Source organism: Amphiura filiformis, chromosome 19 (genome assembly GCF_039555335.1).
Source record: "Amphiura filiformis chromosome 19, Afil_fr2py, whole genome shotgun sequence".
NCBI classification, from domain to species: Eukaryota; Metazoa; Echinodermata; class Ophiuroidea; order Amphilepidida; family Amphiuridae; genus Amphiura; species Amphiura filiformis.
The window spans coordinates 58,323,495-58,342,124 of NC_092646.1; the positions used below are offsets into that span (position 1 = coordinate 58,323,495).

An 18,630-nucleotide genomic window follows, 5' to 3' on the forward strand; every position below is an offset into this window, starting at 1 on the left:
GAGTTGACTTCTGAAGTTGACTTCAATGCCTGGCAGTATGCGCACGCATCATCACAATTTCCATTGTTTTTTTGCCTAGCTGTATGCACGTGCATCATATTTTTAAACTCCCGCCACATCACAATAAGGTTATTGAACAGTGTACATGTAGTGGTTGCATGAGATTCACTCAAGCATATCGATATGCCAGTCCCTTGCCTTTGTTGATAAACATTGAGGTCAATCTAATCTCCCATCTGTAATAGATGTGAGATGTGTACAATATAGAATCATAGAATGTCTATAGGGTAGCTATTACAGAAAAGACCTTAAGCACTAACCCCACAATGTAAACCATTTCCATGCATGGAGATTGAAAATGAAATTGAAAATTCCATCCACAATCATATATTATGCCTCTAAATCAGTGGGTTTTTTTACTAAAGAAGCAAAAGGCAGACACCCTTCACAAAAAGATTATTTGGAGTTAATATTCTACTGTATTTCGTCAATAAATGCCCCCGGGGGCTTTACATTTTCCAAAGGGGGGCGTTTATTGAAGGTCAATTTTAGAACGATAATTCCTGTTAAAATCATTGGGTAAACTAACTCACGCTAAAATGACGAACTATGAACTAGAAACACTGACTTCTGGTTCACTTCTGGGTTTCTGATCCAGATTTTCGCCAATTATTGATGCTATTATCGACCATGTGGGCAACTAGGTAAGCAATACTACACAAGATAGTATGGAAATACCGGCATTTTTGAAACATCTTGGTTGAAAGTGGTGGGGGTCGTTTATTTGGGGGGGGGGTGACTATTTGATGAAATACGGCATGTAACTGATATAGGCGGCTGGCTGTACAAACAAGTATTATTGTAAGACCTATCTATTGTAATGTTTTTGTGGAGGGTTTCTGATTTAAGACTGTGTGGACAGAATTGAGGATGATCCGCTACATGTAAATAAAATAAAACCTGGTTTTATAGCTGAAAATCTCACATCTACTTAAAAGTTATTGGGCTATTGCAGTTGAAATCGATACGCCCCCTATGGAAGACATGACCTTAACCTGGCACACAGGGGTGTAGATTTTAGATGGCATCATGCATACAAAATATAACCCCATTTGAAATTCACACACCCTGTGTGGAAGATTAAGATCATGTCTTCCATTAGGGGGTGGACCCACCATGGTGCTGCCTCGTGGATTTCAACTGGAATAGCCCAATTTTTCAGCATCTAGGCCAATATTATATACGCATTTTTTTAAAAGTAGTACAGCAGGTCTCTACAGGTAATGGAACATTTGCCTTATGATGTCGTAATTTCGGGATATCGCTAATTTTCGCACTGCACTATCTATATCACTCACTGCATTAGCAATACCACCATGACAGTCACTCCACCTTAATTAATCGTTCCTCCAAGTTTTATACTTAGGGACCCAGCAAACACAAAACATTAATTTCGTCATCATTCGCAAAAGGTTATAAAAGGTTGTCAGAAAACGTATAAATGTCGGGTTATATAAAGGGTATATTAAGAATATAAAACGATTTCATAACCTTAAAAAACATTTTTTGATAATCCACTACTCCGCAAACAAAAATGTTTTACAGAAAACGTCGGGTTATATAAAGGGTATAAAAACGTTTTGATAACATTCCAAAAACATTCTTGAAAACTGGATACAAAACATTAATTCTAAACAGAATGTTATTTTGGGGTTGATAAAATATTTTGCTAAAATGTTTGCCCAAAATATTTGCAATAACATTTTAAAACGTTTTCATGACCTTTATATAACCCGACATTTAAATGTTATTAAAATGTTTTGAAAAAAACATTTTAAGAACATTTATGTGTTTGCTGGGGTCAAATATTTTAACATAATGTTATTTAAGTATTGACAAAATATTTGGCAAAAATGTTTTCAAAAATGTGACGTGTCATGTCAAAAGGAGACACTTTTGGGCAGGTTATCAATTTTGAGGGTTTTATATATCTTAAATATAGAGATATTTTGCTCCACAACACCGCGAAGATATTGAGTTTGTAAGTTATGGTATTATGAAATTGGAAATTGAGATATCGGCCTTTAAAAATATTATTGACAATGTTAAGAGTAGGAATTCCCTTCAAAAATGTCTCAAAAAATACAAGATGCCAGTTATATCCCGGTCTGAAACTATCAGACAATATTTTTAACATTAATTAACATCACAAATTCGCAACAAACCCAAATTGTGAAAAAATCACCCACGCGCAAATTTTTGGCTATTTCTCCATTTACGATCCTGCCCAAAAGTGTCTCCTTTTGACATGACACGTCACAAATAGTTTACAATAACATTGTTTGAAAACATTTTAAAATATTGTTGTAGTGTGTTTTCATACAAAACGTTTTAAAACGTTATCATGACCTTTATACAAAAATGTATAACCCGACATTTTGATGTTATTAAAACGTTTTGACCTAAACCAAAAGCTAAAATATAACTTATTTAAAACGTTTTTAAAACGTTTTTGTGTTTGCTGGGCGAGTTCTCCCAAGACAACCAGTACCCCCAATTACCAATTTCCATAAGGGTTATAGTGGTCAGTGTAATATATCCTGTTAAAAGTGTTCTTTCTATGTACTAATCTGCCTGCATCAGGTATATCCTGTATAACTGGACATTTCCACTGACCACTATGACCCAGAGGGAAGTTATTAATTGGGGGAGGGGGGGGGTACTGGTTGTCTTGGGAGAATTCTAGGTATATATCTTGGAGGAAAAATTAATTAAGGATAATTAACAGGATATATTACACTGACCACTATAGCCCTTATGGAAATTGGTAATTGGGGGTAATTTCCATATTTCCATACTGGTTGTCTAAAACTTGGAGGAACGATTAATTAAGGTGGAGTGACTGTCATGGCGGTATTGCTAATGCAGTGAGTGATATACATTGTAGATAGTGCAGTAGTGGATGAGATATAACTCTAGGGAAGTTAATTAACGCCAAATTATAATACTATTGGCCTAATGAACGGATGATCGCTCTCAACATCCCTTTTCTACCGTCTCTATTAAAATGAATATCTCCTCTGAGCACGTCAATATTCATGATGTTTCTGTAAAACTAATATGCTGAACGGTTCAAACACCAAAAAAGTTTGCCCGGTTTTAAAGACAACTACCTCAATAAAGTTGACACGTCTTAAAAGGTTTGAGACACACGGTGTCCCGAAAATTAGCGATATCCCGAAATTATGACATCATCATGATCATAAGGCTGAACAGGAAATGTTCCATTACCTGTAGTGACCTGCTGTACTACTTTTTTACTATTTGAATATTGCTTGGCATACCCTGGTGTAAAAGTGAAAATTTTTGCAATATATTTATTTTTGCAGTTTTTGCATTCCATTCTATCATGAAAATAACAACACACAAATATTCCTATTGTGTATGTCAATGTAAGGGACTGTTCACAAACACTTGTAACAGGGGGGCCCAGATGCAAAAAGAAAAATTAACATTTTTAGCCCCCCGGACCTAAAATTATTTTCAGGGCAGCCCCCCCCCTTTGGCCATGAAAATGAACGTCAACACCAAAGAAAATAGTGTAATGGTCTATGAGAAAAACTGATGTGATATTTTTTAAGGTAACCCCTTCAGAGGGATAAAAAATTTCAGCCCCCCCCCCTTAATATATTGCTTTATAAATCCAAAATTTAATTTAATTTAATTTATTGCATCAGGACCCCCGTGTTTGTGAACGGTCCCTAAGGAAACTTCAAGTTGCTTGAATTCCATATTTTAAACAAGGAAGCAGTTAAAAATTGGCGAAGTGCTAAAACTTAATTACACAGTTTACAAGCCTCCAAAGTGTGGCTTATTTCCCTTGGGGTCTATGATACACAGCACCAAGATAGATAGGAACAATCAGCGTGCCAAGAACGCTGATGATCAAAAACCGTTTGATTACTTCGATGGACACCCCAACGTTTTTTCCACCATGAAAGTCATTCCTTTCATACAATATGACAACAGGTCAACCAAAAATAATTGTTGTGTTCCCTCAAGTTGGATTGTTTTCATTATTATTTTGTTTTTAAAACCCCCACAAATTTTAAATAATGCTTCTTCCATTAGCATTTATGATTGAGCAATTTTGACCACTGGATACTTGTTAGATAATCATTTTAAGACTAGTCTTTCAATAAAATATTGATCAATGTGAAAAACATTGATTTTTTTTCAACATATAGAATGTCATTCAAAAAACAAACAATTGTGACCCTAATTTTTCAGGATTTAGGGTCAGTCGGCACTGAAGGCAACACAATGATTTTCTTTCTTTTTAGCTGCGGGTAGCAGCTCTATAAGTCACCATGTCTCTCCGTTAGTCCGTCCGTCCATCCGTCCGTCCGTCCGTTAGTAACAAACGCTAAAAGATGCTGTTACGTCAACATCGTTTGTCGCATGGCTACATGTATGGTACTTGGTGAGGGGAGGGCCTATACCGGCCCCATACTGGAAAAGAGTTTTGCCCGAAATATGCTAATTAGGTCATTAAAGGGGCATTACACGATTTTCAACAATTTCTAAAAAATGCTGTTACGTCAACATCGTTTGTCGCATGGCTATGGTACTTGGTGAGGGGAAGGCAGGTACCGCCCCATACTGGAAAAGAGTTTCGTCCCGAAATATGCTAATTAGGTCATTAAAGGGGCATTACACGATTTTCAACAATTTCTAAAAAATGCTGTTACGTCAACATCGTTTGTCGCATGGCTATGGTACTTGGTGAGGGGGATGGCCTATACCGGCCCCATACTGGAAAAGAGTTTCGGTTTCCGAACACTTTCGATGTCAAGGCGCTTTTTCCCGAAAATAGTGTGGACATAAAAAGTGTCCGAAATCGGTTTCGAACACTTTTGATGTCAAGACGCTTTTTCCCGAAAATCGTTTGGACATTAAAAGTGTCGAAATCGGTTTCGAACACTTTTGATGTCAAGACGCTTTTTCCCGAAAATCGTTTGGACATCAAAAGTGTCGAAATCGGTTTCAACACTTTTGATGTCAAGGCGCTTTTCCCGAAAATCGTTTGGACATCAAAAGTGTCCGAAATCGGTTTCGAACACTTTTGATGTCAAGACGCTTTTTTCCGAAAATCGTTTGGACATCAAAAGTGTCCGAAATCGGTTTCAGAACACTTTCGATGTCAAGACGCTTTTTTTCCAAAAATCGTTTGGACATCAAAAGTGTCCGAAATCGGTTTCCGAACACTTTCGATGTCAAGACTCTTTTTTCCCGAAAATTGTTTGGACATCAAAATGTCGAAATCGGTTTCGAACACTTTTGATGTCAAGACGCTTTTTCCCGAAAATCGTTTGGACATCAAAATGTCCGAATCGGTGTCAGAACACTTTCGATGTCAAGATGCTTTTTCCCGAAAATTGTTTGGAAATCAAAAGTGTCGAAATCGGTTTCGAACACTTTCGATGTCAAGACGCTTTCTTTCCGAAAATCGTTTGGACATCAAAGCGTGTCCGAAATTGGTTTCGAACACTTTCGATGTCAAGACGCTTTTTCCCGAAAATTGTTTGGACATCAAACGTGTCCGAAATCGGTTTCGAACACTTTTGATGTCAAGACGCTTTTTTTCCGAAAATCGTTTGGACATCAAAAGTGTCCGAATCGGTGTCCGAACACTTTCGATGTCAAGACGCTTTTTCCCCGAAAATTGTTTGGAAATCAAAAGTGTCCGAAATCAGTTTCGAACACTTTTGATGTCATGACGCTTTTTCCCGAAAATCGTTTGGACATCAAAAGTGTCCAAAATTGGTTTCGAACACAATTTTTCAAATTTTGATTTTTTTTTTTTTGGTGTGGATGGAAATACCCTTTCTGGCATTATTTTAAGATGAGCGCCCTCAAAGGTTAAGCTCACAGAGGGGTTACAGGTCCAAATAGGGGCCAAACTTGAACCTGCTTCAAAGACACCAACACTGCAAAATTGAATTCCTTGTCCCGCAGCGACCGCTACGGATCCGACGGTACTTGTTTTTGCTTTATATTTCTATCATATCTTTCGTCCATCCGAGCCTCAATTGATTCAGTGAAAAAAGATACTCATCATGGCAGTCGGAGGAATTGGTAGAAAATGGAATGTAAACACCCCTATGGAGTCTCGATCTACATACAGGCATCATGCACTGTGAATAGAGGGAACCAAACACATGTGTAAGCTGTATTGCGCAATCATTTGGGGGAAAACACATGGGTGTCAAAATACTAGTACTTTGCCACATGCCTACAGGATAATGCCAATGGCTCTCTGAACATAACACAGGACTGAAGGGTCAACACCCTTAACATCCCTTTCAACTAAGGAGTACCCCGGAGTATGACTCTCATTCTAAATTAACCATGGGGAGAGCAGAAGTCTGAATTTAACTTACTGATTAAAAAAGTCAATATCCCAACAACCATTAACCAAAGACGAGTACCCAAATTTACGTGTCATTCACCACCATTGTGCCAATGCTACACTCAAATTCAACATAAAATTGATATATGACTCAAGAACAAAAGGAAGCATGCAATTCATTGTATTTAACTCACACGTATTTGCTCAAAAGTCAGCTCTTGTGGTATCTTTTCCGGGTAGAGTAAGAAGCTTAGCTGTGTCCCGGATGGACTCTGTGTCCGCGCCATGAGGACAGAGGAGTGTACAATTTACTTTGGATGTTCTCAAAACCTTAAATTTTATACACATGTGCCTGTCTGAGACTATGTGTTGAGTATCTGTGCTGACATGCTGACTGAGGCCAGCTGTATGTGCAGGGTTGCCAAAAGATTTCAGCCCGAATCGTGGGTCAAATAATCGAAAAGTCGCCCAATTGTTTTCTTTACCATTGGTTTCTATGGGACAGGAAACTATCGGAAGTCGAGAGCCAATGTTGAAAAGTCGCCAAATTTTTTCTTAACCGTTGGTTTCTATGGGACAGGAAATTGTCAAAAGTCGGGAAAATCTTCAAAAGTCGCCCAATTGGGCTACCAAATCATGGTTTGGCAACCCTGTGTATGTGGTTTCGCAACCTTGGAGTAGGGTTGCCAAAAATTTTCAGCCCAAATCACGGATCAAATAATCAAAAGTCACCCCATTTTTCTCTTAACCATGAAACGGGAAACTACTGAAAGTTGTAAGAGCCACTGTTGAAAAGTTACCTAATTTTTATCTTAACCGTTGGTATCTACGGGACAGGAAATTGTCGAAAGTAACTGGGAAAATCTTCAAAAGTTGCCTAATTGGGCTGTCAAATTGTGAAGTTGGCAACCCTGTCTTGGAGGATAGAATAGTCCACCTAATCAATGATCAATGAATCAATGAAACCCATTCATGTTTGTTTAGCCACAGGTCTGTGGTTAGCACACTGAATGCAAAATACCACTATGAACTATTAATAGCTGGATGACACCGCTATGAACTATTAATTCACAGTTCAATGACCCTGATTAAACAAATTTTAACCTCAAGTTATGGGACACAAGTTTTTGTACCCAGTATATCCAAAGGTCATTCTTTGTGTATTAAAGCATATTGGTTTTAATGAACTGTGTCTTTGATATTGTCATGTCTAGGATCCTAGCATGCCTAGTGTAGGCCTTGACAAACAGTGAAAGCCTCTGGGCATATAGACATTGTTACCACAGTTTCAGCCCAATTTGTGGATCAAAATGTTGAAAAGTTGCCCAAATTTCCTCTTAAAACCATTGCTGTCTGATGAAACAGTAAAATAAACATAAAATTGTGATACCAATGTTAAAAAGTCACCCAATATTTCTTCACTACTGGTTTCTATGGGCAAGAAGTGGGCAGAGTTGTATGACAAACTCTTCAAATGTCACCCAATTGGGTTACTAAACTGCAGGTTTGGTAAGCCTGGTTACAAATTGGTCAATTATCATAAGCCACACATGGCAAGTAACCATTGGTAACACTTGTGAACACAAAAGACCAGACACAGACTTGATGTGGCACAAATATAATGATATGCATGCCTTTCTCTGTGTCTATATATTTAATTTCTATTCATTTATTTCATCATTTAATTTATATTTTTATTTATATGGAAAGAATATTCTTTTTTCATGTATTAGGGGCTGTCATTTTCTTCAGAAGGGGGTGGGGGTCATGAGTATCTGGGGAGGGGGTGTCATAGAATTTGTATTCCCAAAATAGAGGGGGGGGGGTCATAATTTTTACAACAAAAATTGTTGAACATTCTTAAAGGAGTATTTCGTGATCCTAGCATCCACTTTTTATGGCATTTTTCAGTAGATATCCGCGAAAAAATCTTATTCCCAAAATATCAGTTGATTCCGATTTTGCGTTTGCGAGTTATGCATGAATTATGTGTATAACTGCTCCTTAGGCAACTGTTGTAATTTCGTTTTAAATATTTTTGCTAAACGAATTAATCTGCAAGAAATTTTTGGTACATAAACATTATGTAGCCAGAGGTTTCCAGTGGCATAAAAATCTCAACTTTTTTTGAGAAAAGTGGGGGGATGAGGCTGTGGATCACGAAATGCCCTTTTAACTAAAAATGTATGCATAAATTTGTTATGAATCTGTGTGGGTAGCCGGCCAAGGGCAGAAGGGGTGATAAACAATTCAACCGGGAATTCAACTCAAGATAGGGGGGTCATAACAAAATTCGGCTGGCGATAGGGCCAAAAATTAACTCCGGTCACAGACATATTCATAACCCCCCTTTCTTTTGGAAAAAAAAAGTTTAATTAAATCTTGAGACTATCACAAGTCCGGGGTCACAAGTCGAAGGCTACTGGGCTTTTCGGAGTGTCTACAAGAAAATTGTTAAAGGAGAATGCAGGTCTGGGAAAGTCCCAATCATCCAGATTTACTGTAACCTGTCACTGTTTTTAGATCAGAGCCTTCACCCTCCTAACTAAGATTCCCATCATCACCCCCACCCCCCCCCTCCCAGAAAAAAAAAAAAAAAAAAAATGGTGACATTTCAGCTCAATTTGAACTTGAAGTTGGATGATGCATGGATAGTTTGAACTTTTTTTCGGTTTTATTTTCTTACTAAATGTTAAAAGGATACCAGTGGTGTTGTTTGCAATGTTTTATTATTATTATTTATTTTTATTTTTTAAATACCACATTGTCCATTGTGCTTTGCACTTTTCAGACCTGCTGCTGAAAACAAACTTGTTTCTTTTCATTTTTTTCTTTCTTTTTTTGCATAAGGATGCCAAAAAAATATTGGTTCCACCCAAACACTCAGCACCATGTACTATGACCCTGAAATCTCTAAATTGAGGACACAACATCAGCCATTTAGCCATTTCTATTGAAAAGGGTGCTATCTACTGAAGATAGCAAATATGTTATCAACTGAACAGGATTCTATCTCACGAAGACTACACTGTGCTATCTAAATGAAGATAAAAAATGTTTATCTATTGAAGGTGCTCCTGAATATAGCATCATTATCATCATGATCATAGCAAAATATGTTTTATATTAAGGTTGCTATCTAGGAAAGATATGGAAATATGTTTGTTTGAATGGTTGCTCCATGTGGAGACACACTAAAAAGCCTATATTAAAGCATGCTGGCCTATATGGAAAGTGAAGTGAGAAACAGATTTGAAGCCCGGATTTGAAGACAAAGGACATGGAAAAAAAACAACGCCCAACAATCAAGTGAACAATTTTAATGGCAGCCTTTTGGGCCAAGAGAAAGGAAGTGCTTAATTATTATACAAATATATACTGCCATGAGAGGAAGTGCTTAATCATTAAGTGTTATCTACTAATGATAGCACTGAGATAGCAAAAGTTAGCAAAATATGTTATCTATTGAATAGAGTGCTATGCCGGCAGAGGAAAGTGATGAGAGAAAAATAAGTTTTCCAATGATGCATTCTCTGATAGGCTAATTATAAGATTTTTAGAAAGTGATATTAGAAATAAACATGATAAACTGCAGGCCTATAAGAGTGTATCAGAGAACATAATAAAGATGTTTGATGCCACTCTCATCTCTTGATCATCACCTGGATCGATTTTAAATAGCCTAAAGTTTGTGTCTTTGTAGATGCTGAAATCACAGATAATGGTTCAAAAAGATTCATACTAGTCAAAAATATTTTGGACACTAGACCCAGTGGCAGATCCAGGAATATTCAAGGGGGGTGCCATGGGAACCGAGCCACCGCTGCTTGGCACCCACACAAAGTCAGGCGCCGCAAAAATTAATGGGGGTGGGCGCTGCGCCGCTCTGCAAAAATTAAGGCGGCACCTCCCTAAATCCACCTCTGATACCCAATAATATATTTACAATAACTAAAGAAGGAAGGTGGAAGAGTAACTGATAAACTGTATGTAGGTCTTAACACTTTGCAAAAAATATATCATACAACTGCACATCCCCTTCAATATCAAAACACCCTATCCACTAAACATGCTAAAGGGAATGATCCCAGGTTCGGCTGGATGGACTCTAGCTAATAACAATGATAGGTTGTCAGTATGTCAGTATGATAACGGTTGATGTCTGTTCTGACGAAACTAAGTTAGACATGGACAGCTAGGTGTACCTTAGCAAGGCCGTAAGTTGCATTTTGTGGGTGTGATATTTCTAGCTCTTCCTGATAATTCACTCACTTTTTACAGTACGTGTCTGATTGATTGCAAATTTTCATTGGAATTCTAACCCTATCAGTCACTAGAACTCCTATTTCTAACTTCACAGTCGTCACTAAGAAAATAAAACTTGATATCTTACCTAGCCCAATTAACATGCCAGATGTATTAATTCACAATTATCTATGTAAGGTATTTTGTTTTGTAATAGTCAACTAGACAGCACCAAATAGTTGCATACAGTGGCATACTGTGGGGCTACTGTGCTGGGCAAAATGTCCAAATTATGGGAGAAAACTGACTTCACTGGAATGAATGTGCAAAGTGCTAATATTGCACTTTTGGTATAAAACAGCCAGAAAGAAAGGGGCACATCAAATAATTGCGTTTACGCTGTTGCGTCGCCAACCTATGGACAAATCACCCTTCTATGTGTGTATACGTCCCGCAGATTAGGTTAGTACGTGATTTGAATCCGTCACTGCGAAATCCAACACGAGACGAGACACTATATAGTAATGACTGCGACTATAATAGTGGACGTAGTCATGCAAGCTATGATCTGTATATCAAGTTGATCAACAAGCAATACCATAAGGTGTTATCAGAGAAAATATCTTACACTTCCCATGATGCATTCCTCCCATTTCAATTTTCTGTACTGATTTGCCAGCTAGTGCAATATGGGTCGATAGTGACGGAATGTTCCCCAATGAACAGAGCACTTCCAAATCTTGCAAAATATGTTCATTTCCTAACTATTGACCCATGTTTAGCCAGTTTATTCACAAAATGAAAACAAAGGGAACCAGGCCCGTACGTAGGTGGGACCCCCAAATTTGCAAAGTATATAAAAAGTCCCAAAATATCACCAAAAAATCAGGGTTTTTTACGCTTTTTGGTCAAAAAAGGTCCACATTTTTGGGAAGAAAGTCCACTATTCACAAAATCCCCCCTCTTGAAAAAAAGTCCCTTTTTCAAAATCAGCACCCCCCTAAAACAATCCTGTGTACGGGCCTGAAGGGAACCTGTGATGGGAGTGTCATTTGATGAGATATATCCTGTTGCAAAGGATTCTGGGAAGGGTAAGATATCTTCTTTGCGGTGTTATATCTCACTTATAAGGTGCCAAGTTGACAAAACTCAACTAATACTAGTCAGCTAGACTATGATCCTGTTGTGTTACACACCTGATTTGTGTCATATTATCAATCATTCATGTAGCTATTATAGTATTGCTTGGCTGCTTCCACTTGCTATATTAACCCCATGAGAACTACGGTACCTGCTGATTGGCCAAAATGAGTATTGTGTCCAATTTTGAACCAATCAAGGAGGGTATTAATAAGATCATCTGCAAATGCAAGTTTGACCATAAATAGTTTTAAAGCCTAGTCATAATTGGCAATTGAAATGAGCATTTCAAGTTATCAACCAATCAAAAATGCTGTTAGATGACCAGTAGGGTTCAGGAGGTTAAAGGAGGATGGTTCACTTTAGAACCAACTCTTTGGACTTCGTTACTTCCTTTTTCAAAACCATTCTTTGCATCCTGTAGTGCCCATGTCTTTTTCAGTAGCAATTGAACCAGACTTCACCATGTAATGTTGTTGCTGTAGGAGCTTGTAGGTGGGTTGCTTGTCCTCTGCACAACAACTTGCAAAGTCTATTTACCTTCCAAGCATAAGACAGTACCCAAATATGCTGGGCTTTAACCCACAATCTTAAGATAACATGGGTCCTATGCTCCGGACATCCCCGAATTACTCTCAATTAATTACAATTCATTTCATGACTCTTGTGTTTCCTGTATTATCCATACAGACTTGGGCATTGGGCTATACCAGTTGACATCCACCCCCCGCATGGAAGACATGACCTTAATCTTCCACATACGGGGTGTAGATTTCAAATGGGGTCACACATTCAGGTAACCCCATTTGAAATTCACACTCCCTGTGTGGGAGAGTAAGGTCATGTCTTCCATAAAGGGTATATTGATTTCAACTGGAATAGCACAATAGCCTGTTATAATTCCACATGCTCTCTGCGAGGAAACTCCAGAAATTGCTAATTATTAAAATGTACTCCAACCCCCATTTTGAAAATATATGTGTTGTGCTATCTACTGAAGATAAGATATTGCTGAACGACTTAACTACCAACTGAATGAAGATGATGCACTAAAGAGATGGGCATTTGTCTTTCATATGGGGTGTATGGATTTCAACTGGAATTACCTGATGGCCTGGCCCATTATAATTTCACCTATTTGTGAGGAAGCTCAAAAATTTGACAATGATCCGAATATACTCCATTACCCCCAATGTTGAAAATGTATTGTGTGCTATCTAGGCCTGGCATTTTCGGGTAATTTTGTACCCGGGTACCCGCCGCATTTTTCAAATTCAATGCATTTGAAATCATTAATAGACTATGACATGAATACAAATTATCAAATTTGTTTTTAATTTTTTTTTATGTCAACCATGAATGATCCTAGCATTTAGGTCTAGGTCCAGGGACACTACAAAACCGAAAAAATTAAAAAAAAAAAAAAAAAAAAATGAATTTTGGGTACCCGGGGAGGGTATTTCCTACCCGGGTAATGTAATCTCGGGCGGGTACCCGTTTACCCGACCGAAAATGCCAGCCTTAGTGCTATCTACTGAAGATAAGAAAATTGCTGAACGACTGAACTACCAACTGAATGAAGATGATACACTTACAAGATGGGCATATCCACAGATTCTCCTTTAAAAAGAGAAAATAACCTCATCTAAAACCAAGCTTTATGAACAAATTTATACAAATGTACTTATTTGCATACAAATCTGCAAAGATTTAAAAATCGTCAAATTGCCAAGCCCTGTGCGGCTCTCCGCTTTCAAATTTGTTCAAGAAATGATCCATCAATAACTACCTGGGTGTGATGTATGTTAACTTAAGGAGAAGTCACCTGCTACAGACACTATGGACCACAATGGCCTCATCCCAATGGCATAGTTCAAAACCTCAATGAAACAATCACAGTAAAAAAATTTGACCTCAAGTTGTGGAGTATGAGTTTTTGTACCCAAATTTTCAAAGGTCATTCAATGAATGTACAAATGTATTGGGGTTAAAGAACTGTGCTCTGATAGATGAGCATGTTGTGGATTCTAGTGAGATAGCAATTATGATATCATAATCTAACCTCCTGAAGACAAAGACATTGGGCTATTCCAGTTGAAATCCATACACCCCATATGGAAGACATGACCTTAATGTCCAACACAGGGGGTGTAGATTTCAAATGGAGTCACCCATTCAGGTAACCCCATTTGACATTCACACTCCCTGTGTGGGATATTGGGGTCATGTCTTCCATAGGGGGTATATGGATTTCAACTGGAACAGCCCCAGTAGCCTATTAATCATACTCACAGTTACAGTCAAAATGTCCTTATTTATGCAGTGATATATCTTTTGAGAGGCCTTCATATCATAGCAATGAAAAGGTGTTATCATGCTTTTTCACACTTTTGCATACATACAATTAAAGTGCAATAAATTTGTATGTTATGGAATGAAACTCACTCCTCAACATTAGCTTTACCTTAATGTTATGCGTGCTAGCCATAGGCTTCAACATAAAAAGTCCAAGTTTTGAAATATTTTCTCAAAATATCAAGAGCTATCTCAAGAACTACTGAACCAACACTAGGCTTGTTTGTACTCATTTTAACACATTTTTAATGCCGATTCCAATTATGGTCATGAAAATTTACAATTCTGAAATTTTTGAATTTGCTAAATTTTTAAAAACTTATTGTCTGCAGTTGACACCAGCGTGGAGAGAGTTAAAAGCCAATATTCTAGTGCAAAGATAGTTTTGCAATTTGAAGCAAGAGGAACATGTAAGATATCAGGATTGAACAACTGCAAAATTAACATCCAGGGGTGTGAGAGGCCTCAGACAAGAAAGAAAACTTACTAAAAAGCTGAAAAACAGCATAAAATCATGGTAAAAATGCCAAATATGGACTGAAAATAAAAGAAAACACATAAATTTTGGCAATAAAATAAGTTGAAATCAGCTTAAAAGCTGAACTCTCACACCCCTGTACATCAGAGATTTGTTCATTTTGAAGTTGTTCAATGCATCATTGAACATTTTGTGTGTCATTCCGTTTGCGCTTGTGGCTTTGATTGTAAAATTCAAGAAAATAAAACCCTAGCGTAAAATAATCACTTGTGCAGTATGACACTAAAACAAGGTCCGTAGAATAAAAAAACTGGCAATGCAATGTAAATTTCAAGACACTGAGATAGATAAATTATTAAGCTTATATTTCGTTGTATAGTATCAAGGGACTTAGTGACATATTACTAGCAGCGGTGATTTGTTTTGACATATCATATCAATGATTGATATTTACTTGTGCTTATACTATTGATTTCTATCATTCATACTCATTTTGCCAGGTTAAATCACTGAATTGTGTGTTCATCCCAGCAGAATACTATCAAAGATTTATCCATTTAAAAAATATTATATTTATTGATTTATTTAACATGATGTAGTAAGTGATTTTAAGATTGTGGCATATTTTTATGATTCTGCTATTCTCCTTGATAGGATCTTCATTTCATTACACAAACAGTTCTTGCAGATTAAAGGGATATTCGGTAACTTTGACCCAAAACCTTTTATTAAAATACTCTTTCTGTCCCTTACTTAAGGGATCTGGAATGAGCGTTTATGGCGTTTCGACAGTATTTTTTGTGGGACAGAGAGCACCTCAGACGTATCGAATTGCATTCTGAATACGAAGCATGTCTTTCTGATATCAAATAATTTTCATTTTTTGAAATTCACAATATAATACAAATTTTATGACAAATTATTAAAATTTGATATTTTTCAAATTTTGATATATAACAGTCCTCAAAATAAATTTTATAAATCTAATGATATATTCTTAAAGTGTATGTAGCTGGGAGGAAAAGCCGACGATCAATTGAAAAATTTGACCTTTTATATTGAAGATATGGATTTTTTTTCCAAAAAGACCTAATTTTTTTTGGTCTTTTGGGAAAAAAAAATTTATATTTTTAATACTTATGGTTAAAATTTTTAATTGATCGTCGGCTTTTTATCCCACCGACATACACTTTAAGTATAAATTATCAGATTTATAAAGTTTACTTCAAGTACTGTTAAATATCAAAAATATAAATTTTAATGATTTGCCATAAAATGTGTATTACATTGCGAATTTCAAAAAATCAAAATTATTTGATATCAGAAGGACATTCTTCGTATTCAGAATGCAATTCGATATGTCTGATGTACTCTAATGTCCCACAATAAATACTGTCCAAACGTTCATACCCCTTCCCTTAAGGGGAAGGAAAGAAGGCAGAGAATATTTTTCTATGATTCTGCTGTTCTCACAGACTTGAGGCATATTTTTAAAACACAGAATTCATTACATACTCCATGATGTGCCTTTACATATAGCAGTACACGGCTGTTTGATGTATAGAGAATTGGCTTCATTATTAACTAAATGCAAACTATAGATGGCGCTATTTATCTTAAATCATATTTCTTTATTTGCAAGGGTTTTGTGATTAATCCCGCCATTAAAACAGCTGGAATAGTTGTAACAAGCAACAAGGAAATTTTATAAACATATTTTATTAAACGATAAAAGGAATTATTTGTTTTAAAAGCTTAAAAGGGTAATTTCCAGTAACTAAATAGCGCCACCAATTTTGGCATTAATACATACATTTTATATCCGAAAAAGCTTTAAAAATACTATAAAAGTGAATAAATTTGTAATTTCTAACGGGAAATTAAAGTTGAGAACGATTCAAAAGCATCTGTATACATTAGCACGATACCACTTTTAGCTGTTTAAGCCTAAAATTTGGTTATACATGATGTTTTGTTTGAAAAACTAATAAATGATCCCAACAAACAACCGTGAAATCCATACACCCCCTGTAATCGGCCACATGGATCAGCCCATTATAGAGATTGAAATGGGAAATTGAAAACAAATTGTCAAGTTCATCATCATCATCATCAGTCGGCTGCGGAGCAGGCGACTACAAGCTTTCTCCAACTATTGCGATCTTGGGCAAGCGAAACAATTTTGTTTGGCTGCAACATCCCTTCAGTATCTCCCAGGAGGTGCTGGACATACTGTAAGTACAGTGTCGCGTCGTCCGGTTTCCTCTTCCCATGTGGTGGTATATAAAGGGCATATTCTGTCACAGGCTCGTCGCCTTCAAGACGCTGTATATGGCCGAGAAATTTGAGTTGATGAATCTTGACTCTGGCAACCAGTGGAGTGGTGTTGGTCAGATTGTAGATGGTTTCATTTGGAATCCGATCCACACGCTTGATGTTTAACATGACTCTGTAGCAAGATGTTGCAAAGGCATTGATTTTGTTTTCCATGTCCTTGGTGATTACCCATGACTCACACCCGTACAGAAAGACAGTAACACAAGTTAATCAAACCAATTACATTTTGATCTTTTAAAGTTTTATGGCAAATTATTCAGAATTGATATTTTTGACATTTAACAGTGCTCGTAGTAAACTTTATAAATCTAACATAGCAGGGAGGAAAAGCTGACCATCACTTGAACATTTTGGGCTTTCATATTGAAGATATGCATGAAGTTTCATAAAAGACTTGAACATTTTAAGATTTGCAAAATGCAATTTGGTGTGTCTGATGTGCTCTCAGGTCCCACAAAAATTACAGTGCAAAGGTACCGTATTTCGTCAAATAAACGCCCCGGGGGCGTTACATTTTCCCAAGGGGGGCGGCGTTTATTAGAGGTCATTTTTAGCACGACAATTCCCGTTAAAATCATTAGGTAAGCTTAAAAGTCACCCTAAAATGACGAACTATGAACTTTTGACACTGACTTTTGGTTCACTTCCGGGTTTCTGATCCAGATTTTCGCCAATTATCGACGCTATTATTGACCACGTGCTTACTACACAAGATAGCATGGAAATATCGGCATTTTTGAAACATCTTGGTTGAAAAAAGTGGTGGGGGCGTTTATTTGAGGGGGGCGACTATTTGACGAAATACGGTAGGTGACTGAGCCCTTCAGGGACCATGAATCGTAAATATCACTGAAATGTACCACAGAAAAAGAAACTAACTAGTGATAAGACTTACCTCATGTTGTGCATACATTAAGGTCACCTCCTCTTCTTCATCTATAACATACAACAAAATAACATTAATTAACATTAATTAATAATATATTGTATCATCCCATTCACCTTAGGGACCGTTCACAAACACTTGTTGGGGGGGCCTGATGCAAAAAAGGGGGCCCTGAAAAGTTTTGACCCTCCTAAGGGGGGGGGGCCTGAAAAAAAAACCCACAAATTTAAAGTTTTTATATATAATATAAACCACAAGTTTATATGCTTTTCTATGGGGTTGACCCATAATTTTCATGTCAAAAAGGGGGGTCCTTCAAAGTTTTGAGGTCTGTAAAGGGGGCCCTGAAAAATCATCAGGCCCCCCCCAACAAGTGTTTGTGAATGGTCCCTTAATAACAACTGGACTGTTTGTTTAGACACAGGTTTGCAAGAAATTGTGTGATGTGCATTATCACATAATTTAATATAAACTTTTTATGAATATTTACATAAAATCAGCAATTAAATTGAATTAAACAACAAAGAAATACAATAAATGTTGCCCTTCAAAACACTATTAAAACCCAAAATAGCCCTATTTAATAAATAGTGCTATTTCGGGGTTCAAAAGTGTTATGTGTTGAAATTGGGTTTGCATATTACAGAAATATATATATATAGCAGTCAAGTTTTAAGATGCTTAAAATAGCTCACTTTAAGCCTCTACATTGCGCTCAAATTCTAGCGTGAAATTCTAGACGACCTAATCATGGTGAATAATATGTTACCATCTAGA

At 36.9% G+C, this 18,630-nt stretch overlaps 1 protein-coding gene across 1 annotated transcript in view; it reads right to left on the minus strand.

Moving 5' to 3' along the window:
• Positions 1 to 18,630, minus strand: part of LOC140141566 (solute carrier family 4 member 11-like) — a 302,152-nt gene that overhangs the window by 121,097 nt on the left and 162,425 nt on the right. The window contains exon 2 of the mRNA XM_072163474.1: positions 17,863 to 17,903. Within this exon, the coding sequence (XP_072019575.1) occupies positions 17,863 to 17,903 (41 nt within the window). The remainder of the gene's footprint in view (positions 1 to 17,862; positions 17,904 to 18,630) is intronic.